Genomic DNA, 27553 nt, shown 5'->3' with positions numbered 1-27553 from the left:
CTGAAAACACAGTGACTAACTACTGTGAAGCTATTATCCACGTTAGCTTATGTGGGTGTTTATGTAAAATATGTACACAACTAGAATAATAGTTTACTAGCAAAGTGAGGACATTTTTTAATAATGGCAACATGTTTAGTCCATGGACGTGTGTGTGCGCGTGTGTGAGAAGCCCTCTTAAATATTACTGGGCAGACATCACCATGGCCGTCCTACACTATTACATATTTATGACACGTTTCCAGGTCTGTCACTCTGAATCTCCCTTTTGATTATTCATAACTGTCTGAACTGAAAAAAGCATCTACAGGTGCAACACGATCAGCTAAAACTCCCAAACACTCATTGTCATTGGCACTGGTCTGCCGACCTGCAGGCTGTAGTACACCGATACGCTGGTGAAAACTGCGTTTGAGAGTATCTGTGATGGTTTTTACTCGTTATGATCAAATCTCAGACTATAAACACAATCTGGGTCTGCATCTGTGTAAATCCTGATTAAGCTCTTCTACCCTAATGGGGGGGGGCAGGGCATCAACTGTCAGCCTGGGCAGACACATTCTAAACATCTGAATCACAAGAGAGACCTTTAAGATGAAAACTTTATTTTTCATGCTCATCCATAATTCAAGTTGACATCAAAAAGCTAAACAAAATGTACTGTTAACATTATTGTACAGTTGTTTTATTTGGAAAAAAATAAATAAATAAAATGAGACAGTTTTTCTGGAGCTATGGGGGCCAAACGCATACATTTCTCCATCTGGCTGATGTGGTCCCCTAAAATGACCTGCCAGCAGTGAAAAGTGCTAATTAGGATACTTCAACCACATTCAGCATGTTGTGTATGGCATTGTTTCAAGGGCTTTTGTACAGTGCAGCATTATTTTAGAAACTAGAAGTAGTGTAGTGTAGTAGTGTTATGAATCGCTCTTTCAGGGATTTTGGTTTATTATATTCTGCAAATTGAAAGTGTCCTTTGATGCTCAATGGGTGCTTTATGCAAAGATTCATGGTTCGAGTACAAAACATTGGAAATCCACTTTAATCTAAAGGTAACAATCTACTGCCCAAGTACACTTACATATATAAAAGATGCATTTAGTAGAAAGGTTTTAATGATGGCAACAGATATGATTTAGGTCAAATCCCCCAGCATGCTGTCAATCATCTGCACCATCTGCGTCTCCCGTGTTTCCCTCCGTATCCGTGAAATTAGTTGAAATGTGCTGACGTTTATATGTCACATCCACAAAAAGGCGCATTTCAAATCAGTTCCAGTTTGCATTTTGGGGGGGTGGGGGGGTGTCACAGGTCCTGTTCGTGCATCTGCTGCTGCATCTTCTGGAGCATCTGCTGCATCCTCTTCAGCTGCAGATGAGGAGAGCAGAGGAGAGATGCAGCTTATGTAAGAACACACAGCTCATGGTCCCACAGCATTGCTGAGGTTACATAAAAGCCGCCACCGCCCGTTATTCACTATTTATCAAGCGGGTGTCCCCCCCCCCCCCCCCCCCACTCACTTCATCATCTTTCATCTTGATGAGTTTCTCCGTCTCTGCGTCCGGCGTGGAGATCTGCAGCAGTGGGAGGGGGCTTTCCACCCTCTGGTCTGCGTTCATCTTACTGGAAGACAAGTAAAAAGCACCAGTCGTGACAACCACGTAGCCCCCACGACCCCCCCCCCCCCCCCCACCTCATGAAAATATCGGTATTTTATAGTCACTCATTTTTAAGTGATTGGGTTTGCGTGTGGACAAAAATGAACACATCACTTGTTAAAAAGCTGGTTTTGTTCAATGTGTTAACATGTCTTCTCATTGTTTTCCAGTAGATGGCGTGGTACCGGTAAATGTAAACAAGCTGCAAATGAGAAATTAAATATATTAACTTCAAAAGTCAAATAATTTATTTATTCTTCTTACTGGGAAACCAATGTTATCTCAACTATACACTTAAAATGCAACTCTTAAACAACATATGATTGAAGTAAAATAAATATAACAGTTAATTATTTTACTTTAGTTTGTGAAAAAAGGGGCTGTTGTTGCTGAATAGTTGTACTTTCTGTTCCAAACACGTAGACTCGTAAACAGTCAGTTTACAATCGTCTGTAAATTTATACTGATGAGTAAATTTACATTAAATACTTTAGAGCAGGCCCGAGGCTGAAACTTAAAACCTGACACACACATCTTTCATGTCATACGCACACACACACACACACACACACACATTTCTATCTTTGTGGGGACTTGCATAGACAAGATACAGTACTCAGCTCCTAACACTTTACCATCCAAACAAACCTCCTAACCCCAATCCTAATCCTTAATGTAAACCTAATCCTTAAACACACACACACAGACACACGCACACAGACACACACACAGACCTGGCCATGGTCTGGATGCACTGGGCTCTGTAGTTCTCATAGTGGCAGTCGCCCGTGATGTCCTTTAGGTCGTGCATGTGGGTTCTTATCAGGATGGTCCTGAGCTTCACGAAGTCGCAGTGGGACGGGTTTTCCACTGCAAACAGGAACAATGCGTGTCAGAGTGTGTTGCCCCGGTAACTGGAGCGGGGAGGAAAAGAGCGATCTTTACCTTCCACGATGCCCCACGGGTAGAGCCTCCCTCTGACCCGCTGACCTCGTGCTTCCACCACAGTGTTGCTGCCAATCACAGCGAAGGGGACGCTGTCCTGCATCAGCAAACATGAGAGGAAGAGGAGGCATTCACAGCTCTGCTGAAACTGGAATTTTTCACATTTAAAACTCAAAAATCTGTTTTTTCTTTTGCATTTTAAACATACCTCAACTGCTATTTGGCTACTAATTAATAGCAACATGTACTGGATAACAATAAGGAAATAAACAAATAAAGCCTCAAATCTAAAGATTAAAGCTTTATTGATTTAATGAACTCATTAATCCAGATTAAATCGAAGTCAAACGTGAATGCTAACCACATCTTTAAGCATTTCATACCTGTTTATTTAGTCACTTTGTTATAGTCTTAGCTGGGTCAAACGCACCTTCAGTTCTCTGTCCTGCCGTTTCAGCTCCTCCTCTTCATCAGAGTCACAGTCGGGGAACTGATATATCTTTATTCCATATTTATCAATATCTTCCTTCACCTGAGAGGAGGAAACACATCGGACGTGGTTCAGAAGCGCACACCAAATCATCTTTTGTCATTTTAAAATACAAATGTTAAGCCTCTTCTGCTGCGTATTTCTTGCGGATTATTCCCAATCTGAAGACGAGCGCTGCCTTTCACCCTCTCTTTGAGCTTCTTCATCTCGGTGGGAGTGAGACAGTCGGCCTTGGCGATGAGAGGAACCACGTTAACTTTGTCCTGCAGGGCCCTCATGAACTCCACATCCACTGGACGAAGCCTGCGCGAGGATAGCATTTTAAAACAGGGACATCTACAAACAGCCCGCGGGGGTGGAGCGTGTGTTACCCGTGTCCAAACGGAGGGATGAAGTAGAGGCAGCAGTGCACCCTGTTGTCCTGGATGTTCTTCCTGTTGAGGCCGCTCTCATCCCTGAAGTACTGCTCAAACTGCTGCTCGATGTAGTCTGTGACCGGCCGCCAGCTGCAAATCATGAAGAGCACTTTCAATGGAGTGTTTTGAAATGTGAACTAACTGGGTTTTCACGATTGCCTAAAAACACCAATGATATATTGTGTCCCTTTGTGTGCTGTTACATGTTCCATAATACTGTAATGCTAATCTGGTTTCTCATTTTCTGAATTTACCAGAATACAAGTTAAGAAAATGTTGTCACAGCTGGATTTTAAACCAGGCAAAGTGAGACCTCACCACTCGCTGTTGTCGACAGCGTCTCCGAACCCAGGGGTGTCCACGATGGTCAGCTTCAGCTTCACGCCCTTCTCCTCGATGTCCACCGTGTGCTTGGTGATCTCCACCGTCTGACTGATTCGCTCTGCAGGTTAAAAACACACAGCAGGTCTGCAGCCTTCGGTGGGGCTGGCGGGTGTTTGGGGCGACTGCTGGCTCACCTTCAGCGTTGAGCAGCTTTCTGTCTTTGTGCAGATCGGTGAGGAACAGGCTGTTGACCAGCGTGGATTTACCCAGACCTGATTCACCTGGAACACAAAGGCGGCACAAAATCAGGCATTTCCGCTCACTGATATTAGTTTGACTAAAAGGTCACATCTGGGTTGACTAAAGCTAAAAACAGCCTGATTGCCCCCTAGTGGTCAGCTGCAGTAAAGCGCCACACTGTCAACAGCAAAGAAAACTTTGCTGAATTAAATATGTTCCAAATATTTACTCATCGCCATCATGTGGAATTTGGCTCAACATTGAGAGTAGAAGCTGGAAAAACCAACCAACAATTCTCTACATTCCTCCATCCTCAAGATCCAAATTGTTATGCGCTGCATTTAAAGTATTTAGACGATGTGTTCTTGAGATTCACACCCAGGATTTCACATTCTCAGACTTTGTCATGGGACAATGAAACTTGTGAAGCGTGAAAGCGAACGTTGGAGTTTTAGAGTGAGAAGAAAGTCTCTGCCACCTCTCACCTGCCACCATGAGGGTGAAGTCAAATCCTTTCTTCACTGACTTCCTGTGAACTTGGTTGGGCAGTGTTGCGAAGCCAACATAATCTTTCTCCTGCAAAAAGCAGAACACAATATTGGTTATGGGTTATGTTTTTTTTTAAATAAAATAGGGTGCTTCAGCGGGTGTGTTTGGCCACTGCATTGCACTGTCTGGCCACTGTATGGCGCTGCAGGATAAAGGCAGGTTTCAAATGGTGTTTGGTTACAATGACACAAATCTATAGTGCAAAAAGATAAAAAGGTTCTAAGAAAAGCAGTGCTGATATTGTAAAGCCAATCAGATCTGGGTCAAACCCTCCCTTCCAGCTCAGTGCTGTTATGCACTGGTGGTTGTGTTAGTAGGACAATCCCATGATTCCTCCTATGTTTTATTGAAGCTGAGAGAGTTGCATATAGCGTAGCAGAGAGAGAGTAGGAGTGTTCCCTGAGGTGTTCATAATCCAGAATGGCAGTCGGCCATGGGCACAGTGACGGCACACAGAGGCTTGGAGCAAGTGCGGAGGAGGACATAACAACTCTTCCCATCGTGCAGAGCTCTTCACGTGGGGTTTCTTAGGTGTTTCAGAGTTGCTTTCTTATTGTCACTCTTTTTTATATGGATGCTTTTGCAGCTCACACACCCACACACATCTGACAGATGCACAGCTCAGCTCAAATCCATGCTGTTCCGCTCTGACTCAGCTCAGTCCGACACAAGAAGAAAGGACCAAAGTGTGAAGATGCGTCTTATGAAACATTTGGTGGGATCTGCAGGATGTGAGCCTCCAAATAATGATGCGCAGGCGCTGAGGGGATGCTGCTGTATATGTAACGCATATGATGATGCGTTTATTATTAGATTTAAGTTCATCCCCCGGTTGATTCTGCACTATGCTCACAAATGATCATGCAAGTATTTCAACAGGCCCTATATTTTTTTTGCTGATCAAGTGCTGATCAAATTTCATTTATCAAATTTCCTTTAATATTAATTTACCGCAATTTGTTGAATTGCTTATTTGCAAAGTTGAATCTTGAGGTGCGGTTGGTTAGAGCCCACGAGTTCTAAAAGGTCTTGGAATCTTTGTTCCACTTGATTTAGAAGGAGGAAAGAGCAAACTCTGAGGAAGGAAAGAGGTCTCTCAAACCTGGTGGAGGCAGAGTTTGGACCTGAACATGTCTGACTTAGAACAAAACAACCTCCCCGTCGGTACTCATGATGTCAGCCTGGAAGCGGAGCAACTTTCCAGGTGCTGAAGACACAGAGACCTGCAGTCAACCTCCCCAGACAGACGTCAGAGTAATGGGACCGAACAGAATCGGCTCTTTATCACATTGGGTGCGGATAATGGGCCATGGGAAAGGTTCATAATGGCATTTTCTGTCGTATTTGTACAGATGAAGCTAAAAGATGCTGTGCTGATGTGGCTTCCAGAGGAACAACAAAGGCTTCCACTGAGCCCCACTGATGTGTGCACAGCCTTGCTTTTTGTAAGAAACAGCCCATCACTGGCACAAACAACACACACTTTCATCTGTTACCTCTGCATCATCTGTGTCGTGAAGGCAAATTCCACCAGGCGTCGGTCCATGTATGCGCAGGTCGCCGGGTCCGGAAGGAGAGAGGATGCAAACATCAGGTGGGATTCTGCAGACGGCCCACTCTGCATCTGCAATAGTTGATTAAATCTCTTACCTGAACGGAGAGCTCGGCTCCTATACCTGTTGTTTGTCGTCATCTCGAACACACTTGGAGGAAAAAGGCGTCCGAATTGGATGGAAGGGGCGCGACCGGAGACGATTTAATAGATGCGCTTCAGAATCTCACCACCAAATAAACGGGATACCTTTAATGGTCGGTCGATGGTGTGCAGAAGTGAACAGAAATCATGTAAATGCTCTGATATCGCTGCATCTGTCCCACCGATGCCGTTATCTTTAGTCGGTGTCTTGTCGCGAACACGGCGGTTATTGTGAGGAAGCCTTGCAGTACACCCACCTCACCAGGCGGTGGCAGTGTTTCCCTGCACGCGTCGCCGAAGACCGCTGCTGTATTTTCAGGGGACAGGAAGTGCACTTCCAGTTAATGTGTGCGAGTTCAAATTAAATCTGTGCATCTAGAATCATGTTTAAAGATGGCAAACCTTTTAATGATAAACGCATCATTTGCTAAACAGGTGTTTTAGTGTCTAGTGGGGATATTTAAAAAGTCAATTTACACAAATTGGAAGCCCTAGAAGGCCTTTACAAGATGATAGATGGGAACCGTGATGTTTGCTTAAGTTAAATTATGGTCCAAATTATGGATTCAAATCTTGAATCGCATAATTTGCATTCACCGACCAAGCGCTTCTTCTACTAATGCTACATAAACTCTGTGGGGTGAGATGGGGTGACTCTAGAAAACAGAACAAAGGAGGGGGCTAGAAATGATGAATTAATCTCATTGGACAGGACATGATAACCTCTATGTTGAAAACTCAGAGTCTTAATGCCAGCAGGAGAGAAGGTAATAACTTCATATTCCAGCCTGTGAAAATGGGTCAGTCTAATTCGAACGTGTCAGTAAAATTTCTGCAGTGTGCTTCCAACAGCACCATCAAGACAGAGATGTTGGTGCTCTTTTCCAATTCATGTGCACACATTAAAAGTTCTTCAAGCTGACCCAGTTCCTGAGATGGCAAAAAAACTATTATGGAACATCATCAACACACACACACACACACACATCATGTGGTGACACATCCTTGTCATGGCCTGGGTGGTGGTGCTTTTCGTTTGTGTTTTGTGTTCCTGGTTTTCTCACTAGGGGGCGTGGTGGATTTACCTGGGTACCTTCCGCTGGTGACGTCACACCTGCAGCAGGTTACCAATCGACACTCTCCAAAAGCTGCTGCCTCCCGATCACCAGCGTCTGATCGTTTAGTCAACTTTGTGGTAAATGTGGGTCAATGATGTGTTCTCGTGTTCCGTCCCGTCAAGTAACTTTCCCCGTTTTTCTCACGTCTCTTCCTAAGGCCCCACACGCCCCTCATTCGGAGGAACGGTCTGCACTCCGCGCACCTTTTCACTACCCGAGTTAATTAAAAGCTTGTTCTCACACCGTCAGCTCTTGTTGTCTGCTTAAGGGTCCTGCCTGAATTGCACCCTAACACATCTGGATATAAACACCCTAGTGAGACCTTTATGGATGAGCGGTGTCACCTCTCTCCTTCTTTAAAGTACAGATTTATTTAATTGAAAGTCAGATATGCCAATTTTTTATAAAACATTTCAAAAGTTACTGAGAGTAGATTTATCCGTCTAACATCTGATACATGTGCACGTGCTTCAGTTGTGAATAGACGGATTGGACCCGCCTAGGTGGGCAGAGACGCACACCAAAATGCTAAGTTTGGTGAGAATTCTCCCCCGTAGACCTGACGGCCACCTGAGGGAGGAGGAGACGGCCCGCGAACAATGATGAGAGCGTGGGACTGGAGGTGGCATGCCCGCCTCAACCGAGGGCTTCCTGTGCAGCACCACATGGGTGGCAGGGTTCAGACAATGAGATTGCCCCCCTTCCCAACTGCACCGATTGCTAATGATCTGGGGGAAGTTCGGGACCAGGGTGACCTCCGCACGCACACAAACAACACTGCAACTGCACTTTATCGAGGGTCACACTCCAGTCTCCAAGGGGAAAAAAGTGCAAAAATGGAGAGAAAAGCATTTTAATCTCCTTCAGATATGTCAGGATTGGCAGGAAAAAGGGTGTCTGAACAAGCACATGAGCTATGTTTTAAAAGTAAATACTCGTTCCTGCAATAAAAACTAAGAAATTCAGTAAATGGTGACCTCAGTGTGTATTTATGCACAATACTGAGCACATGAGAGCACAACACCTTTTCATTTCTTACATCCTCCCCAAAGACAAGGATGTGTGTGTGTGTGTGCGTGTGTGTTGCTATGACTTCAGCTATAGGAAACAGGCTGATGCAGGAAAGGTCGCAGTGGCGTACAATGGCCCATCACATGTGCCCTGCGTTGATTCCTCGTCAGCGGAGGAGGTCACCTCTCAGGAGGAAGCGCTCATTGTTGCGAAGCAGGTTTTTCTCCTTTCCCTCACGGCGGACGGACAATGGACGGAGAGGAGGGGAGAGGAGAGGAGAGTACTTGTGAAAAAGACGTAGAAATTCTAAGTAAAAGCAATTCAATGGTCTCGACACGGGCCAGTGGTTGCACCCTCTTGCCATTTCTCACAGTGATTTGATTCCAACATTCCATCTTTACTTCAGTGTACAGCTAAATAAAATGTGTTTCTTTCTCTTTCTTTCTAAAAGAACATTTTTGAAGGTGTTAGTGAAGCAGTGATGCAATGATGGATCAGGAAGCCTCGTTTCTAAAAGTGTTGCTGCTCAGGGTCCGGTTTAAAGTGCACTCCTGAGGTTTCTGACTTGCGCATTTCCATCCTTTTTCCACGGATAGAGACATTTTAATGGGTTTTGCGTTTGAAAAGCGTTCTTTGACAAAACATGTCAAAGAAAAAAACCACAAAGAAATCAGCTTTGATTCTTTTTTCTCGTTGTAGAATGATTCACTTTGAAGGGAGAATGTGGGTCAGAATGTGGGATATAAACAGAAGCACCACAACAGTTCAGGAGATGAACCGCTTTCCTTGTAATTTTGTCGGGCCAACGTTTTATGACCTGCGTGATTAAAATAAATTCTTCATAATCAGATATGGAGACGGGCCGGGCTGAAAGCTACACGCCAAGAAAAACAGCAAGTACGAGAAAGGAGGAAAGAGACGTGCAGGCCTGAAAATAGAAAAAGAAACAAGGGGGGAAAATGGGGTTATGTGTGGTGGTTGTGTTATCTTTCCGATAGCATCCACAGAGACAGGAAATGGTGCTGTTACACACAGGAAATGAGCTGATGGCGAAGATAAGCCGCAAAATGGCTCTGAAAATTACAGGTCATGCCAAAGTGGTTGGGAAAGCATAAAAATGAAAGAATACTCTTTTTTTCTAATGCAAAAAAGAGCAAGATAACACAATTTTAGGGATGGGTGTCACGGGTGCTGCTGGTGACCAGCAGTTCTGAGAGTCCGTTTAAAGCCACAAAGAGGGATGAGAGATCCCATCTTCAACCCATGACCATAGTCCAAACAAGGAGAGGGTCTTCGTCCCAGGCTGTGATGTAAAAAAGTCCTTTCCTTGTCCATCCTTGACCTCCTATTGTTGTGAGGACTGTCATAGATATATCGCATTCCCTCATTCCTAACTCTGACCCTAAACCAACCCTGACATTAAACTAGCCCGAAAACGGTGTCTTCACAAACAGTCCTCTGGTGATATGACGATTAGTCAAAATGTCCTCACGTCCCTAAAATGTCCTAATTTGCCATAAGGAGTATTTTGGTACTAAATACTGTAATACACACACACACACACACACACACAAATAGAGAACAGTTGGAGTCAATAATGAATTCCAGTGGGTTTGTTTGGTCTGTGGGATCCACTGCACCAGTGTTGTACTCATTAACACATTGTAAAATGTTTCCCCTCTCCAGCTTTCATAATTAGGCCACTAAATCAAGGACCAGTTTTGAAATTCCATACGTGAAAACTGCGTTAACCTTTATGTGCAGTGACGCGGACAGATGCATAATTAAATATTATATATATATGATATTTTATCAGCCGACAGTTTCAGCCGAGCCGCGGGGTGATTTCATTTTCGATGATGCCCAACAGGATGCCGGTGCTCTGACGGCGCTCTGAGCCGCACGAATGTGTCATGTCCGCTGTTTGTTTTAACAGGTGGATTTTAAAGGAAAAGGAGGACATGAAGGGCTCGTTCCTCTTATCAGCGCCGCTTTATCACTTTCTTGTTGAGGGATTTCCTCCATCGTGAGTCAAGAACTTGTTAAAGCCTTATTACTCTGTAACTCCGGCTAATTACGCTCCGGTTTGGATGCTGACGCGGAGCGCCGTCATCCATCATATCTAACAACATGTTATCAGCCTTCCCGGGAGATTTGAGAATGATTTCTGGTAAATAATCATGACTAAATGAAAGTTGTGAATGACAACAGGCGAAAACAGCACGGTTGCCCATTAAAAGGGAGGGTAAAACGGTGGAGGCGAGCGTCATTTCTGGGATTTGTTCATTCTGTTGGAAACGTTCCTGTTTGACCCGTTTACATCAGTTTCCACTGGTGCTTTCCTGTCTCGTCCCCCTGTCCGCCTGCCACACGGGACACATCACCTCAGTCCTACGTGCCCCACATCAGCACCGGATTAACGTACTTCTTCAGAAACGGCCTCACGCCTCTGCGGCTGCAGCGCGCACGCTCGGCAGGTGTAATTTCTGAAGCCGACAATAAAAAGATTCGATGTGGAAAAGAAGGAGGAGAGCACTCCCGGCGGCTCGGGGAACAATGGAGTCGGAGGGAAGTGATAAGAGACAGGACATCCTAACACTGTTGCGTCTCGGCCCTCGCGACGCGTCAGCTGGCAGCTCTGCAGCTGTCACTCGGACCGCCGTGAACCCCCCACGACGCCTGCGTAAATGTCTCCTTTGGCCGTTTGTCAATTATCTTCCCATCCCCACAACACAGACCAGAGAAAATCAGAATTCATTGGCATTATTTTGAAATTGGAATTTCCCGTTTTTAGTCCTGCAAGAGTCACCTCAGATCAGGTCAGCTCCACACGGGAGAGTTTGACGTTTCTGCCCATGAGGACTGAAATGCCCTGTAGACGTGGCCTTCTTCTATTGCCCCTCCATGGAGGGGCAGGTGGGTGGGGCAGACCTGTGTGGTCCTGATTGTAGCTACACATGGATGCAACGTGTGGGAAAGTGTGTGTGTGTGTGTGTGTGTGTGTGTGTGTGTGTGTGTGTGTGTGTGTGTGTGTGTGTGTGTTTGTGAATTTTGCTGCTGCCTGGTTCACAAAGGGAAACTCTGCTGCCTGTTGAATTCTTAAAACAAATGCAAAAAAAAAAAAAAAAAATAATCGAAAAGATTTCAAAATTTGCGTCAACCCACAGGCAAACAAAGAAGTGGAAGCATCTGGTCCGACACAAACACACACACACACACACACACACACACACACACACACACACACACACACACACACAAATGCGTGCATTGTTTTTTCCAAAACATCACGTTCCTGCAAAAGTCAGGGTCCTGGAAGTGATTAAATTTGCATGTGTGTGTGTGTGCGTGTGTGTGTCAGCATTTTTACTACATATTAAGTACCTATATCCTCATTCTACTAGCAAAGTGGGTTCGTGTTTACAAAGGAGGGGGGGGGGGGCATTTTTCTTCGCCCCACAAGGAGGTTTTCAGGTTTAGGTTAGGGTTAAAATAAGGGTTGGGGTTAGGAGATTTATTCAGATGGTTGGGGTTGGTAATATTTTATGTCCCTGAAAGTCCCCACAAAGATAGACGTGTGTGTGTGTGTGTGTGTGTGTGTGTGTGTGTGTGTGTGTGTGTGTGTGTGTGTGTGTGTGTGTGATCATGACTTTCATACGGAAACTGGACTGTGTTTCCTGCCGGTCCCTGGCCATGACCAGCAACACCTGCCAGAGCAAGAGTCAGATTTGCACCGCCTCAAACGTGCATTAAAGCCTCACAGCAGGACAAATATTTGCTCTGACCTGCTGCGGTTGTGGTTACGGAAGCGTTTATCTCGGCGGTGCAGCTCTTCCTCCACTCAACTGTTATCTCAGAACCTGAAATTGGGAGTAATTGCAGTTGGTGTGGCCTAGCTTTTATCGGAACGCATCAGTTTGTCTACAGTAAACATAAAAAATAGTTAAGTCTTTTGGACACACCACTCTACTCTATGGCAAAGAAGGTATGTTGGGAAGGGGGAAGACAGCTTTAGTTATATTGAAAGAAAGAAATGAATGAATCCTAAAAAAGTTCATTACGGTCGTTAAATGAAGATTTATTCATTATGCTGAATCAATTATTTGACTGTTGCTACACCTTCTTCAAACTTTTGTAACTTCTACGTTTACTTCCTCCTTCCTGACCCACTAGGCACGCCTGATGATGCTTTCGGAACCAGAAAAGCTCCAGAGATCAAAATAATAATAGGAAGAGCTATAATTGACCTGCAATCTGGTGTTTCCTGTAAACACTGACATACATCTACAGCCGTGGCCTAATGTGGAGGCGTTCTGATCCAGTACACTGGGTGGATGCTGCCATTTTCAGCCCTAATGGCGTTATTAAATGCCTGTATTTAGGAAGCTAAATGCTCCTGATGCTAGAGAATTATGCTAAACTGTGAGGTATCTGCAAGAACCATTGGAAAAAGTCCGTGACTGAAATGTCTAACAATGACAAAAACAAAGGAATTCTGCAGCATTTAACCATTATTATTGTTTCTTTTTAAAGGGAGGCCGTTAACGGCCCAGAATGCCTCATTCTGGGCCCGTCTCTCAACACCACACTGAAGTTGCAGCGTGGATGGGATGTGTTTGTTGGGTCAAGAGAGTGTGCTTAGAGCACAAAAAACCCCCAAAACAAAACAAAAAAAAATAAAGAGCTGACGGAAGTTTTCAGCAACGCCATCTGGCCACAATCGAGCACGTCAACATGGCAGTCACGCCTGTTGTGGGATGTGCTTCCTGTGTCCAAAAATGTCATTCTGCAGAGATGGCTTGCTCGGATAAGAGAACAATGGATCAATACATTCTTACAAAGGACAGAAAATTAAATTTGAATATTGTCGCTGTCGACCTTGGCTTTTGTTCCATGTAAATGTTAAAAGTGAAACAAACTAAAATGTTCTCTAAGATCTCTGAGATTCCAAAGGTTTTCCGTCTTCTTCTCCTTGTTAAAGGGACAAAAGTTCTGACAAATGTAGTAAAAAAAAATGCTGTAGAATTGGACAGAACCCAGGATTTGTCCATTAATGCAATATTTCTGTTGGCAGGTCTTTGACCCTGGGTTTAGATATTTTAATTGGGCCCATTTCTGCAGAAAGCCTTAAGTTCTTTTTCCCACATCCTGTGAAACACAGACAGTCCGCTGGCAGTACCCCCTCACACCGGTGCGCAAACATGCACGCACAATGCGCGCGAGATGCCGGTGTTGTGACCCTCCCCCCAGCCTCTCCTCATTGGCCGAGACATTGATGCCTTTGCAGCCGATTGGTCCAGAGTTGCCGTGTTTGGTTTTGTTGTGACGGTGGTGCAGCAACGGTGCGCGGCTGCGGCTCTCATAAATGAAGCGCGCCCAGAGCGCAGCGCACTCACAGACCAGGACGCGTGACTGAACACGCACATCGTCGGAGGGAGACAGCGAGACCAAGTTTTCATCTCTCACATCCTCGGAGCAGCGAAGACAGGCGCCATGTTGGCTGCGTGTTTGGAGTCCCTCGGCTTGGCTCTGTGCTTGACCGGATCCCTGCTGGTGATGATTGCGTGCGGGTTGCCCATGTGGAAGGTGACGGCGTTCATCGACTCGAACATCGTGGTGGCGCAGACCATCTGGGACGGCCTGTGGATGTCCTGCGTCGTGCAGAGCACCGGCCAGATGCAGTGCAAAGTCCACGACTCGGTGCTGGCCCTCTCTCAGGATCTGCAGACCGCCCGAGCCCTCACGGTCATCTCCGCCGTGCTGGGGGTGGTCGCCCTGACCGTGACCGTGGCCGGGGCGCAGTGCACCAACTGCATCAAGGATGAGACGGTGAAGGGGAGGGTGGTGAACGCCGGCGGAGTGATCTACATCTTCAGCGGCCTCTTCGTGCTGGTCCCCCTCTGCTGGATGGCCAACAACATCATCGTGAACTTCCACGACCCCCAGGTGCCCCCGTCCAAGAAGAGGGAGATAGGGGCTGCCATCTACATCGGGTGGGCCGCCACCGCGCTGCTGCTTCTGGGGGGGACCCTGCTCTGCTGCTCCTTCTCCCAGGTGGTGAGGGGGTCGTATCCCATCAAATACGCGCCCACCAAGACGATCTCGGTCAACGGGGACTTTGATAAGAAGCATTATGTGTAGGCTGAAACTCTCCAGACTGTGTGCCGACAGAAGTGAAGCATCTGAAGTTTGAAATGACGTGATGGGTACCAGATGCTCCTGCGCTCAAGCGTGGCTCCTGAGGCCCGCCGGGCGGGCGGGTGCTGTGCTCGTCTGCACGGTTACCCCTCACTGAAATGAATGTATATTTTTGGCAGGTGTCCATCTGTCTCAGTTGGGTTTAACTCTACTTGTCTTGTATTTCAAGTTCATTTCGGGCGACATTTCAGAGCGTCTGCTGAATCAGGGGCTGTTTGATTTGTTATATGCTCAGAAAAAAATGTATTGCTCTGTAAATATATTTCTTGTCTGTCCTGTGAACTAATTTTGTATTGTATTGCTCATGAAGCCTTTGTAGAGGAATATGCACTCACGTTTGTGATCGAAGTGCGGAATTTGCATTTGAATGTACAGTTTTCCTCTTGTCAAGCAACAGACTAGCTATACTTTTTTCCAAATAAAGGAAAATGCATTTAAAACCAAACTGTGCCTGTAATTTATGAATTAAATTCAGTTTATTGTTTACCATGAATCAAAATAGGTGTTTCAGTAAAAGAAACAGTATTTTATCATCCAGTTTTTATTATTTGTGTAATAAAGGAAACAAACATATCTGCATAAATAATCAAGACCCCGGCGCAGCTAGAACAATGCACCCAGTGCACACCATCGTGATTAGAGCAATCAACAGGGTGCAACTGCAGATTCAGGAAGCCTGCCCAGATCTGGACCAGTGGACCAGTCAGTGTGTAAACAAGGCATCCTGGACAGGGATGGAGGCGAGTCACTGCATGAGACATTCAGAGTGAGAAAAACAGGCTGGCAGGGCTGTTCCGTTTGGATCTGAGTCAGGGTTAGTGTCAGCACACTCTAGGAACTGAAATTATTCCTATGACCTGCCCTAGTTCTGAGAGTATGCTGTCCATTACATCATTAAATCCTCTGTGCACAGTCATCAAAATAGATTAACATTTGAGGTATACCAGAATTCCTACAGAACTGTCATTCACGGTCTGTTGACAGATGTTAATTATTATTATTTTTTAAGTACAACTTGCCACTGGCTTGACATTATTTAACAGATGCGTTAAGGCACACTGGCGCCCTCTTCTGTCAAAGCTCTGAATTGAGGCACCAAACTGAAAACGTGACAATACTTGAACATACGAATTCAATGCTTTTATATAACAACCATTTTGTACATGTACTTGTTGTGCATGGCACCTGCAGCGAGGAAGTGTTTGAAGTCATTTATCTAACATTAAAAAGAGTCTGTCCGAGAAGCTCTGGACTGTTGCAGGCCAGCCTCTCACGCCTGACTGCATTCGTTGTCTTTCTGAGGATGGGATCAGAGATTTTATGTCCGTTCTCACATGTCTATGACTGGTACTCCTTTAGTAACTGGCCAGCGATAACCAGCCTCTGGATCTCACTGGTGCCTTCGTAGATCTCCGTGATACGAGCGTCGCGGTAGTGCCTTTCAGCAGGCATGTCCGACACGTACCCCATTCCCCCGAGGACCTGTATCGCCTGGTGTGAACAAGAGAAGGCAGTTAAGCTAAAAGCGTTTCTCTAAAAGCATCTGCATCTTGGGTTATCATTTCCTCACCTGATGGGAGCAGTAGGTGGCTGCTTCTGAGGCTGCTAATTTGGCCATGGCTGCTTCCTGAAGGTGAAAAGGGTTCAGAAATGGAACGGTTTAAAACTATCGTACTGTTTAACCTCGGATCTGTACCTTGGTGAAGGGTTTCTTGGAATCGCGAAGAATTGCAGCTTTCCACGTCAGCAGGCGCGCGCTCTCTATGGCCACAGCCATGTCAGCCAGTTTAAACTGAAACAGTAACAAAAAGACAACATTAGATTTCCTGATGTGTGGCTCTGTCAACAAAAGGATGTCAGTCGCATGTAGTCCGACAGGTTTTAAACCTTCAGGATGAGGCATGGAACTCAGTTTGGAGGTTGTTAAAACCTCAGTCTATACTGCAAAAATCAGAGAGGGTTTTACCTGTATGGCCTGCAGCTTGCTGATGGGGGCCCCGAATGCGTTGCGTTTTTGTGCGTAGTCTGCAGCGCAGTCCAGAGACGCCTGTGCGATACCAAGAGCCTGGGACGCGATGCCGATCCTTCCGCTGTCTAAGGTTTGCTGAGTGGCGTGGAGAAGCAGTTTAAACTCAACAGGCCAATGATCAGATTTCTGCTCGACATTGTCTTGTATTTACAAAAGAAATGTGTACAGACCATAGCAATCTTGAATCCGGCGCCACGAGGGCCCAGCATATTGCTCAGGGGTATCCTGCAGTCCTCCATTATTATGTTAGCAGTGGACGAAGCTTTGATGCCTAGCTTATCTTCTTTCTTCCCCAGGGAAAGCCCTGGGTGTGGCATGGGGACCAGGAACGCGCTGATACCCTGCAGACACAGAGAAGCGGGAAACAAATAGCAGCAAAGTCCATCCATCCATCCATCCATTCTCTGCCGCTTATCCGGGGTCGGGTCGCGGGGGCAGCAGCCTAAGGAGAGAATCCCAGACTTCCCTCTCCCCAGCTACTTCCTCTAGCTCATCCGGAGGGATCCCCAGGCGTTCCCAGGCCAGTCGAGAGACATAGTCTCTCCAACGTGTCCTGGGTCTCCCCGGGGGTCTCTTACCGGAGGGACATGCCCTGAACACCTCACCAGGGAGGCGTCCAGGGGGCATCCTGACTAGATGCCCAAGCCACCCCATCTGGCTCCTCTCAACGCGGAGGAGCAGCGACTCTACTCCGAGCTCCTCCCGGATGGCAGAGCTTCTCACCCTATCTCTAAGGGAGAGCCCAGCCACCCTACGGAGAAAGCTCATTTCAGCCGCTTGTACCCGTGATCTTGTTCTTTCGGTCATTACCCAAAGCTCATGACCATAGGTGAGGGTAGGAACGAAGATCGACCGGTAAATCGAGAGCTTCGCCTTTCGGCTCAGCTCTCTCTTCACCACAACGGACCGGTGCAGAGCCCGCATTACTGTGGACGCCGCACCGATCCGCCTGTCGATCTCCCGCTCCATTCTTCCCTCACTCGTGAACAAGACCCCGAGGTACTTAAACTCCTCCACTTGGGGCAGGATCTCCTCCTTTACCCGGAGAAGGCACTCCACCTTTTTCCGGTTGAGAACCATGGCCTCGGATTTGGAGGTGCTGATTCTCATCCCAGCCGCTTCACAGGCGGCGGCGAACCGATCCAGTGATAGTTGGAGGTCACGGGCCGATGAAGCCAACAGGACCACATCATCCGCAAAAAGCAGAGACGCGATCCTGAGGTCACCAAACCGGATCCCCTCAACACCATGACTGCACCTAGAAATTCTGTCCATAAAAATTATGAACAGAATCGGTGACAAAGGGCAGCCCTGGCGGAGGCCAACCCTCACCGGAAACGAGTTCGACTTACTGCCAGCAATTCGGACCAAACTCTGGCACCGATCGTACAGGGAGCGGACAGCCCGTATCAGCGGGCCCGACACCCCATACTCTCGGAGGACCCCCCACAGGACCCCCCGGGGGACACGGTCGAATGCTTTCTCCAAGTCCACAAAACACATGTGGACTGGTTGGGCAAACTCCCATGTACCCTCGAAGACCCTGCTGAGGGTGTAGAGCTGGTCCACTGTTCCACGCCCAGGACGAAAACCACATTGCTCCTCCTGAATCCGAGGTTCGACTATCCGGCGGACCCTCCTCTCCAGTACCCCTGAATAGACCTTGCCAGGGAGGCTGAGGAGTGTGATCCCCCTATAGTTGGAACACACCCTCCGGTCCCCCTTCTTAAAAAGAGGGACTACCACCCCGGTCTGCCAATCCAGCGGCACTGCCCCCGATGTCCACGCGATGTTGCAGAGTCGAGTCAACCACGACAGCCCTACAACATCCAGAGCCTTAAGGGACTCTGGGCGGATCTCATCCACCCCCGGGGCCTTGCCACCGAGGAGTTTTTTAACTACCTCGGCAACTTCAGCCCCGGAGATACGAGAGCCCATCTCCAGGTCCCCGGGCCCTACTTCCTCACTGGAAGGCGTGTTGGTGGGATTGAGGAGGTCCTCGAAGTATTCCTTCCACCGATCCACAACATCCCGAGTTGAGGTCAGCAGCACACCATCACCACTATACACAGTGTTGACAGTGCACTGCTTCCCCCTCCTCAGACGCCGGATGGTGGTCCAGAACCTTTTCGAGGCCGTCCGAAAGTCTGGCTCTAGCAGCAAAGTCCCAATGACTAATCAGTCCTATTTTTATCCACGCGGTGCACGTCTACACCCAGCTGCGTCATGCCTTGTGTTTGAGCTTCTTGTCTGTGGTGGCGAACACAATAGTGGCGGATGCGTCCCAGGAGTTGGTGATCCAGGCTTTGGTTCCGTTCAGCACCCACTCGTCTCCCTCCTGATAGGCTGTTGTGGAGGCTGCACCTGCGTCGCTACCGTTACCTGTGGTTCAGATTCAATTATTGTAGTTACACTCAAGCAGTGATTATTAGAGTTGAAGATGTCTGAATGACTGAAACAACATAATGATTCAAACAACAGAACGCATCTAACTTCAGACTGAAGACTACGTGGACAGTGGGGGCATATTTACCAGGCTCGCTAAGGGCAAAGCAGCCCACCTGCTCGCCGCTGGTGAACGGCGTGATCCACTGCTGCTTCTGCTCTTCCGAACCAAACTTCAAAATCGGCCCAATGTAGAGAGACTGAGAGCAGAGCGTGTGAATCACGTCATTCCACCAGTCGCATATTCACACATGTGTCCGTGCTTCCAGGGGTACTCACGTTATTGACAGAGACCACAACCCCAGTGCTGGCGCAGCCTCTGCTGATTTCCTCCATCGCCACGGAGTACGCCAGATAGTCCATCCCAGCTCCACCCAGCTCCTCTGGAACCTCCATGGCCATCACCCCCAGTGCCCCCAGCTCCTGAATCTGGATTATTTGCAAAATAGATGACTTTAACACGTTAAATCTAGAATAAGACACATCCAGGTGGAGACCATGGCATCTTATAGCTTTCGTTATGTAAAACATGCTGGTTAAAGATGTGTGTGTTTACCTGTTTGGCAGGATATACATGCTCTTTGTCGAGCTTAGCAGCAATGGGTGTCAGTTCTCTCTCTGCATAGTCTCTGCACGTTTGTCTCAACATCTGATGCATCTCCGGTAGCTCTGCCAATTGAGACAGACCTCGGCAACTGCGGAGGCACAGGTGAAGAGCTGCAGGGCAGAAAGTGGCAGAAGAACGGTCAGAACACCACCCACAGAAATGCCATTGTCTTTAACCACCTAGAGAAGTGTCATTTGTACATACGTACAGGTAGTGTACACAAATTAGTAAAAGCATCAAATGTTTTTATGTTTTACTAGTCTCATAAATGATCATAGAATGCAAAAAAAAAGTGTTCTTTTGGAATCATATTCACTATGTTTCATTCAGGTCAAATCAATATATAGATGCTTATTGTTATTAAGGCGGAAGTCCAGCCTGCGTCATGACGTCACAGGACCAATAACGAGCGTGGCGTTATGTAGGGGAAAGGTCAACCTCGCCACTCACCTTCGGGTCTCCCCAGTAGCTTTTTTGGGAAAATGTAAAGTAAACCCAATCAAGTGCGTTCCCAAAGCAACAAATTGCAAAAAGCAAAGTTGCAGTTTAGTTTAAAGCTGTCAATCCATATTAGTATCACCATCACATTTTAAGCACAACTGCCAGATTGCTTAGCTGTCAGTCAGAAGTAGCAATTGGTCCTATCAGACAACGGTAAGAGCATTAAATTAACATTACAACAATGCTTTTTTAAAACATTGATTTCGGTCTATGCGCTGGTTACATAGCAAGCTATGCTATCTAGGTTTGTCACTGATATTGCACAAAGCTATTTCAATCCAATTACACAACAAGCGTCTCATATATTTAACCCTAGAATTTCCCCAGGGTATAAAGGTTGCGTCGTATTATTACGGTCATTTTTACTCGACTTTAACTGCTTAACTCACCGCTTCTTGCTTTAAAGAGTGCAGCCATGGTTTCCCTTTTCTTGGTTAGCTGCTAAGGGAGCTATCGCTCGTAACCGTGGTGGTGCGTTTACGGTCATCGGAATTATGTGTATTTGCGACCATCTTTGTAGTTTATCGTTGCACGATTTAATGAATGGTGGAATTAGTTAAATAATTAGAAACTCATCAGTGTTAAAGATATTTCTTGGACACCCCCCCATACTCTGCTCAGTAATACTTCACAATACACATCGCAGCCTCCCCCTCCCGTTGTGGTTCATTGTAAGAAGCCAATAGAAGTAGCAAAAACTCTACAAAATAATTACTTTTCCTATGACATAAATGGCTTCATTATCGTCATAAAAACAATATAATGCAATTATGATAATAATAATAATCATAATCCAGCCAAGGAATTGTCTTTTTTTCAGAACACATTTATTTTTAGCACCATAAAAAGTCACTTAAGGTTGTCCTGTATATGTGCTCTCATTCTGTCTTCCCTCAGGGATGGAGCGATGATGGTGGATTTTTCAGCAAGGGTTGGAGACAGTGGGGGGCCTCTGTGGAACTAAAATGCTGAGAGTGCTGCGCGGCTACGCCGGCACCCAGGGGTCAGCAGGCTGTTCACTTGCTGGCAGAGGTGACGTTGAAGCATCCTCTCTGGTGATACTGCATGTCCCTGATGCGACGCATGGACTGGATCTGGGGCTGGAAGGCGGCGAAATCGTTGTAGTGTCTGTATTCACCACACTCAAACAGGTACTGGTAGCCTCGGTATCCAGGGTACTGGTAACCCACGAACCTGAGAGACATGGAAAGGATGAGGATGAATGGCGCATGGTATCCCTAAAGCCTTATCTAAAAAAAGCTTGAGGAGATTCTAGCATTGTGTATAAAACTTCCAAAATGCAGATGATGAAGATTATGTGACATTAAACATACTGCATGGTGATTTTAAGATCATTACTTTGGAAATTCTTCAGGGCTAGAGCTTTAATGTTCTAGATATGGGAGCTTCTTGTTGATTATGGAGATTTCTTTTTTCGATAAAACACATGTAGCACATGACCAAGATGACATTGGGGCTGACTGTATCTGTGGAGGAATCCTAGCAAACATTAACCAGATCATCACTGCTGATGATGGCAGAATATGTTTAAGGTTCTATAAAAATCTTGTTACAAATTTGCCAACAAAGCTACAACATCGCAGTCTGCTGAAAGCCTTGTGATAATGTTATTTTTATGATCACGCGGTGGCCGCTGGCATCCAGTGATAATAGTTAAAACAATGATTTCAATGCAGAGTCTGTACTGGATTTATTCAGGGAAAATGAGCACATTTGCTTCCTGTTTGTGAGCCGATCCTCTTTTTTTAGCCTCAAGCTATTCTGTCTTTGTTTTTTCCGTGTGTGTGCGTGTGCGCACTCATGTACTCGTGTACTTACGCTCCTCCTGACACCCTCACGCTGCCCACTCTGTCACAGAAGCCATGCGCCCAGAGGGTGGGCACATCATCCTCCTGGATCTCCATCTTGTTGCCCTTGAAGTCAGAGAGCTCAAACAGGCAGATCTTGTGCTCCATGCTGTCCTGCAGGGAGGAAATGAGACGTGGGATGGGAGAGAGGGTATGCCAGTAACGGTTGACTGAAATGCATCTGCATCTAGTTAACACACTGGCATGAAATTAGATTCACGGCATCCGGTTGATGTCATCTAATATTAATCTCTAGTTACTTATTGTAGCATCAACATGTTCACTCGGTGCTATAAAGTTGTAACTTTCAGTGCGTAGTAGAGAACTTATTTGAATTTATCTTAAATGACCGTAACACGCTGAAATAAACAATTAATTGAACATGGATAGTAAATACGATGATAAATATGTATTTGCATTGTTGAACGCACCATGCGGATGGGCCTGATGGACAAGAGGTGGTCACTGCGGTAGGAGTTGCTCCAGGTATCCCAGCGAGGATACTCTCCCTTCTCCAGGATGAACATCTCCCCACGGAAGTTAGTCTGCTCAAAGGCAACAAAGCTAGAGAGGAGGGTCCACCAGGCGCAGGGGGGGCACAAGTGGGGTGAGGACAAGAGAGGAAAATTATTCAGGATACAAGGTATGCAAAAGAAACATATGGTTCCTTAGTCTGTCTGCAGCCGCTCAGACAAACGGTCCACTTACGGGCCGCTCTCCACAATGATACTACGCACTCTATCCATGCCATGGTCACACACGTTCATACACTCATTCTGGACCTCGACCATCCTGCCCTGGAAGTTCTCCTGGTCGAACAGCAGGATCTGCAGGGATGAAACGGCATAAGTGAACGGCAGAAGGTGGTGGTTTTGTCACATTTTTATCATCTAAATGTGTTGTAGGTGCATCAAAACAAGCCTACAATCCGAATAAAACCTCCGCAGCCATTATAAATAGAGGCAGCGGTAATATACAAACATACACGCCATATATGACAACAATAATGCGGTCGTATAATCTCATTTCCTCTTTAAATTCTAACAGTATATAATTCTAATAGTAGAGGCATGCGATGGTAGAAATATTTAACCACTACAAAAGCTGCCCTGTATAGGTGTAATATAAATGCCCCATTAAATTAATTCCACACAACATTAAGCCTTAAACGGTATTAAAAAAAACCACTGGAGTTCAGTGGAAGTCCATATTTCCCTTGTAATGTGTTCTCAACCGGATCCTGTAGACAAGATGCTAACTCACTCTGAAGGATCCCATGCTAGGCTCGCCAGTCTTGGTGGCCTTGCTGGAGGCAGCTGGGGCTCCCTTGTCCTTGGCATCGGTGCCCTGGCTGGAGGCGGACTTGGCGGTCTGCGACATGGTGAGGGGCTTCAGGAGAGTCTATGGAAGATGAAGGCAGACAAAGGGGATGTATAGAAATAGAGGTGTAAACAAAAGTGACAGAATTAGAGGGATGAGTGAGAGTGGCCCCGGGGAGGTCTTCACAGTGGGTGAGGGAGGTTTGGACCATGTTTAGAGTTGCGTTAAAGCACAAGTATGTTGCTTATGTGGGAGGCTTATTTGGGAAGTTGACTTGTTATTTGGGCCGTTTCCCCAGGGTGTGGATGACTTCCCTGGCTGTGGTGGGCAGGGAGCGGGCCCTGGCTCTCCATGTACGCTGGATGTTCTGCTGTGCATGTCTGTGTCCGTGTGTCCTTACCTGCGTTACAGCTTGCAGTGCCGTGTGAGGGAGGCTGGCTCGTGCTGGTCCCTCCAATGCTCGACCCCAGCTTTTATACTCTGGCAAAGGCCAAACGTAGAAGCTGGCGACACAATAGAATGACTCTCGTCATCACTGTTGGTCCTCCACAAAGCCACCGGGTCATCACATAGCCCAGAAACCCCATCGGGCCCACTACCCAGCCTGTAAGCGTTTTGCTGTCAAAGGAAAGTGCTGAGAGGGACATTCTCGGTCATGTTGGGGTGGCAGGACTGTCATCTATAGTGCCAGGAGGAATGTGAAGGCCCAGCATGCACAAAGAGGAACAAATAACTTGTTTTCTAAAAAAAAACTAAACAGAACTACCTGAACCGTGTTGTCACTTTTTCATTTTCTTTAAGGCTGTACCAGTCCATCTCAGAAATTTCACCATTATTTTCCAAATATCTACAACAATACAATCAACAATAGAATCAGAATAGTATGTTTTTAATGGTAGGTCTGACAAAAGCATTGAATCATATGTACCACAGTATTTACAAGCTTCTATCCCCAGTTTTGGGACCATAATCTCCAAATGATCACACAAAAACTCATTTTGAGCTCACAAAAAGACATCAATTGTTAGTTTCAAGGGATTCTGCAGATGACAGTGACATATCAGCTGGAAAAATTCATATTTGATTTTTAATTTCAGGTCACTAGTGGGGAAGCAACAGTTAATCCATCTGACATGTGATTCATTTATAAATTTAACCCAACTATTTAGTGATTACAGACCCACTGCACTGTTAAATCTGGATTATGTCACCTCAACGGTTGTCATTTCTATCATGGAGGCAGGATTAACTCATGTTTGACCTGCACAGATTAGGTATGAACTAATCCCGATGCGTAATCGGTGGGTTCCAGTTGCATTCTGGGTGGGCTTCAAGCCGCGGTGCTCAGGTCCAGCAACATCTGGGTAGCCTCCTCATGGCTGCTCGTCAAATCCTGAACTCGATATTCACAATTTCCCCTTTTTTTTCCAGATATCCCACACATTAGCGTGCGCCACTCAGTGCGTCACTCACTGACGTAAACAGCAGAGGCCGAAATGTCCCCTAACACCTGGATATTTCTGACATATAATCAATAACAACAAATCACTTTTCAGAGCATTTTGAATAATTTTCATTTGTGCTGAGGCCATTTTTCTCATCCTTGACCCTTAATGTTTTCTCAGGGACCCTCATTAGACCTTCAGTCTCTTTCTAGGTCTTCCAACCAAGGTGATAATGTGGCGTCTGCACTTCTGCCCCTCAACAGATTAGCTTTTGTCGAGGGGGGACAAAGCGCAGAGCCCCTCCCTGCTGCTGAGCCGGGGCTTTCAGCGTGGCCCCATGCCAGGGGAGGCTTTAAAAGGGTGGGGGCGCGTGGCTGTTCTCACTCTCACGGCAGGACAACCCAAGAGCATCCAAGCAAGGTGAGTCCCTGTCCCGTTACCCAGCAGGGCCCAGGCGGGGTGGGCAGCAGCAGGCCTGGGTTGAGCAACAGGCCCCCGCATTCCCATAACCACACACCTCACGCATCATTCCCAAACATGGGAGCCAACACAGGCCCAGACGGGTGAGATAAAGTGAGGCGATGGTGGAAAAACCCCAGAGGCAGAAGGAAATGAGCAAAAATAATACGATAAAGAGATAGAGTGGGCGGCTGGAGAGAAGTTTACAAGAAAGCGCTGGCTTTTTTAAAAAAAAAACTACTTTCATTCTAAGAATTGCCCGCTGAGTCCAGTTCTGTTCCTCTGAAAGCTATGTGGCTGCTGTTGTGGTTATGGGAATTGTTGTTTGTGCAAATGTTAGGATTGAATGTTTCACTTCAGGTGTGACCTTTGGTGGAGATCTTCTCTCATCAGGGTTCATGTTTGAGTTCCCGCTCAGTCTAATGACAAACTCTCTGCTGCGCAATCCTTTTTGTAATTTCTATCTTTTTACCAAGTGTGTTGTTTTCACTTTCAACTTTCTAGGAAAGATGACGCACCATTGTACCAAGTTTTCAGGCCACTGGAAGGTGAGTCTAAAAACCCAGATTTTCAGGGTATTTCCCATAAACAAGCAAACAATCTAAAGTGTTTTATGTGTCAGCATCAGCTCATACGCCTCCATTTCCCTGGCAGATCATTGTCTTCGATGAAGAGTGCTTCCAGGGCCGGCGCCACGAGTTCACCTCTGAGTGCTGCAATGTGATGGAGTTTGGTTTCGAGACTGTGCGCTCGCTCAGAGTGGAGAGCGGAGCGTGAGTGAGCAGACACACACACAGGAAAAACAGTGTTACAGCTAAAAAACAGACAGACAGAGGCCAGGAGGAAGCAGCTATCCTTTACACACAATCTCCGGCTTTTTCCGCAGCTGGGTGGGCTACGAGCACGCCTCCTACCAGGGCCAGCAGTTTGTGCTGGAGAGGGGAGAGTACCCCCAGTGCGATGCTTTCGGGGGCAGCAACGCCTACCACATTGAGAGGCTGACCTCTTTCAGACCCATCGCCTGCGCTGTAAGACTCCGCGCGTCCTTTCGCCGTTATTTCCGGCATCGGATTTGATCCTGAAAAACGAGCCGACCTTGTTGTTTGTCATTGTGTTTGCTCTGTCCCCCTACCTCCAGAACCACAGAGAGTGCCGTATGACTATCTTTGAGCGTGAGAACTTCCTGGGCCGTAAGGGTGAGCTCAGTGATGACTATCCCTCCCTCCAGGCCATGGGCTGGTGCAACAATGAAGTTGGCTCTCTCAAGGTCCAGTCTGGAGCGTGAGTGACCTCAACGGCTGCACCGACATCACTTCACATCAATCTTAGTTAGTCTTTCACAACATCGTGTTTTGCAACATTTCTTCAGAACTTCCGTCTCTGTTATTTCTCAACAGATTTGTGTGCTACCAGTATCCTGGTTACCGTGGATACCAGTATATCATGGAGTGTGATCGTCACTGTGGGGAGTTCAAACACTTCAAGGAGTTTGGGTCCCACTGCCAAACCCCTCAGATCCAGTCCATCCGCAGAATTCAGCAGTAACTGACTCCAACCCCTCTTTACCCATGTGACCCTTCACCTTTTGCTCCATTCTGATTCTCGGTGCTGAATAAACTGTCTTTCTTAAACCTTACTGATTTCCACCCATGTACAATTTCTACTTCTTTCTTGTTGATTAGCTTTAGATTTAGAGTTTTGCTTGAGACGGTCAGTCGAAGACTTTAAAAAATATAGTGCTGTGACTGCTGGGAAAGGCTCTAGAATACCCATCAATAACACTAAATGGCATTTAATGAAAAGCAATGGATTAATGGAATTGCTAACTTTCAATTCACTAACTTTCAAAGAAAATTAAACTCAAGATTGTGCTTGATTGATTACTGAAAGACTTTGATAACCCACCATTTTAATAATATAGGTACAAACATTTTGATAACTCTACACTGAATTCTTTAGTATGATAGTTTCGGTTTAAAAGCTTTTATGAATACTTACACCCCTTCTTTTGGATATTTTCGTCATGTTTATTTTGTAAATAACCTAAACGGTTTTGATAGTTGCAGTACCGCCATGAACCAGAGAGCGGCGCTGCGTCTCCATCAAAACGCCACATTCACGCTGCTGCTTTTGATAAAAAATGTCATTAAATCGTGACTGGATCGATTCAGTATAGGGGGAAAGCAAATAATAGCGACACGTCTTAAGATGTAATTCGACTTTCAAGGTTT

The 27553-nt window shown here is 46.3% G+C and overlaps 5 protein-coding genes and 1 long non-coding RNA gene across 8 annotated transcripts; 3 read left to right on the top strand and 3 right to left on the bottom strand.

The window, feature by feature from the left end:
• Window positions 1–584: 584 nt before the first annotated feature.
• Window positions 585–6598, bottom strand: septin5b (septin 5b). Its single transcript, XM_057019010.1, has 12 exons — window positions 6276–6598; window positions 6122–6132; window positions 4562–4652; window positions 4031–4117; window positions 3831–3954; window positions 3468–3602; window positions 3282–3399; window positions 3037–3138; window positions 2607–2703; window positions 2396–2531; window positions 1524–1626; window positions 585–1371 (listed from the first exon to the last, which is right to left on the bottom strand). The coding sequence occupies exons 1-12, from the start codon at window positions 6316–6318 to the stop codon at window positions 1309–1311; spliced, it is 1110 nt and encodes a 369-aa protein (XP_056874990.1). The 5' UTR covers window positions 6319–6598; the 3' UTR covers window positions 585–1308.
• LOC130517262 (uncharacterized) lies at window positions 5547–8409 on the top strand. 3 transcript variants are annotated; one of them, XR_008947668.1, is made up of 3 exons: window positions 5553–6070; window positions 6146–6219; window positions 7389–8409. It is a non-coding gene; the product is annotated as an uncharacterized LOC130517262 (long non-coding RNA). The 3 variants fall into 3 exon arrangements; XR_008947666.1 differs by having other exon boundaries at window positions 5556–6219; window positions 7389–7516; window positions 7597–8409; XR_008947667.1 differs by having other exon boundaries at window positions 5547–6219.
• A 5368-nt stretch (window positions 8410–13777) lies between these two features.
• On the top strand, window positions 13778–15093 carry cldn5b (claudin 5b). The gene has a single exon (XM_057019026.1). The coding sequence runs from the start codon at window positions 13944–13946 to the stop codon at window positions 14589–14591; it is 648 nt and encodes a 215-aa protein (XP_056875006.1). The 5' UTR covers window positions 13778–13943; the 3' UTR covers window positions 14592–15093.
• An 80-nt stretch (window positions 15094–15173) lies between these two features.
• On the bottom strand, window positions 15174–20749 carry acads (acyl-CoA dehydrogenase short chain). Its single transcript, XM_057019007.1, has 10 exons — window positions 20620–20749; window positions 19679–19839; window positions 19402–19551; window positions 19211–19322; window positions 18908–19059; window positions 16848–17018; window positions 16615–16752; window positions 16345–16440; window positions 16219–16275; window positions 15174–16139 (listed from the first exon to the last, which is right to left on the bottom strand). Exons 1-10 carry the CDS (start codon window positions 20645–20647, stop codon window positions 15987–15989), a joined length of 1218 nt encoding a protein of 405 aa, XP_056874987.1. The 5' UTR covers window positions 20648–20749; the 3' UTR covers window positions 15174–15986.
• A 286-nt stretch (window positions 20750–21035) lies between these two features.
• On the bottom strand, window positions 21036–23968 carry crybb1 (crystallin, beta B1). Its single transcript, XM_057019025.1, has 6 exons — window positions 23819–23968; window positions 23362–23499; window positions 22807–22925; window positions 22530–22662; window positions 22070–22212; window positions 21036–21424 (listed from the first exon to the last, which is right to left on the bottom strand). The coding sequence occupies exons 2-6, from the start codon at window positions 23476–23478 to the stop codon at window positions 21247–21249; spliced, it is 690 nt and encodes a 229-aa protein (XP_056875005.1). The 5' UTR covers window positions 23479–23499; window positions 23819–23968; the 3' UTR covers window positions 21036–21246.
• On the top strand, window positions 21243–26958 carry cryba4 (crystallin, beta A4). Its single transcript, XM_057019029.1, has 7 exons — window positions 21243–21381; window positions 25127–25283; window positions 25827–25870; window positions 25977–26095; window positions 26209–26350; window positions 26461–26603; window positions 26720–26958. The coding sequence occupies exons 3-7, from the start codon at window positions 25832–25834 to the stop codon at window positions 26865–26867; spliced, it is 591 nt and encodes a 196-aa protein (XP_056875009.1). The 5' UTR covers window positions 21243–21381; window positions 25127–25283; window positions 25827–25831; the 3' UTR covers window positions 26868–26958.
• Window positions 26959–27553: the final 595 nt, after the last annotated feature.

This window comes from Takifugu flavidus, chromosome 20, assembly GCF_003711565.1.
Source record: "Takifugu flavidus isolate HTHZ2018 chromosome 20, ASM371156v2, whole genome shotgun sequence".
In the NCBI taxonomy this organism is placed as follows: Eukaryota; Metazoa; Chordata; class Actinopteri; order Tetraodontiformes; family Tetraodontidae; genus Takifugu; species Takifugu flavidus.
Note: the sequence above shows the minus strand (reverse complement) of the source record. Positions and strands in the feature narration are given on the sequence as shown.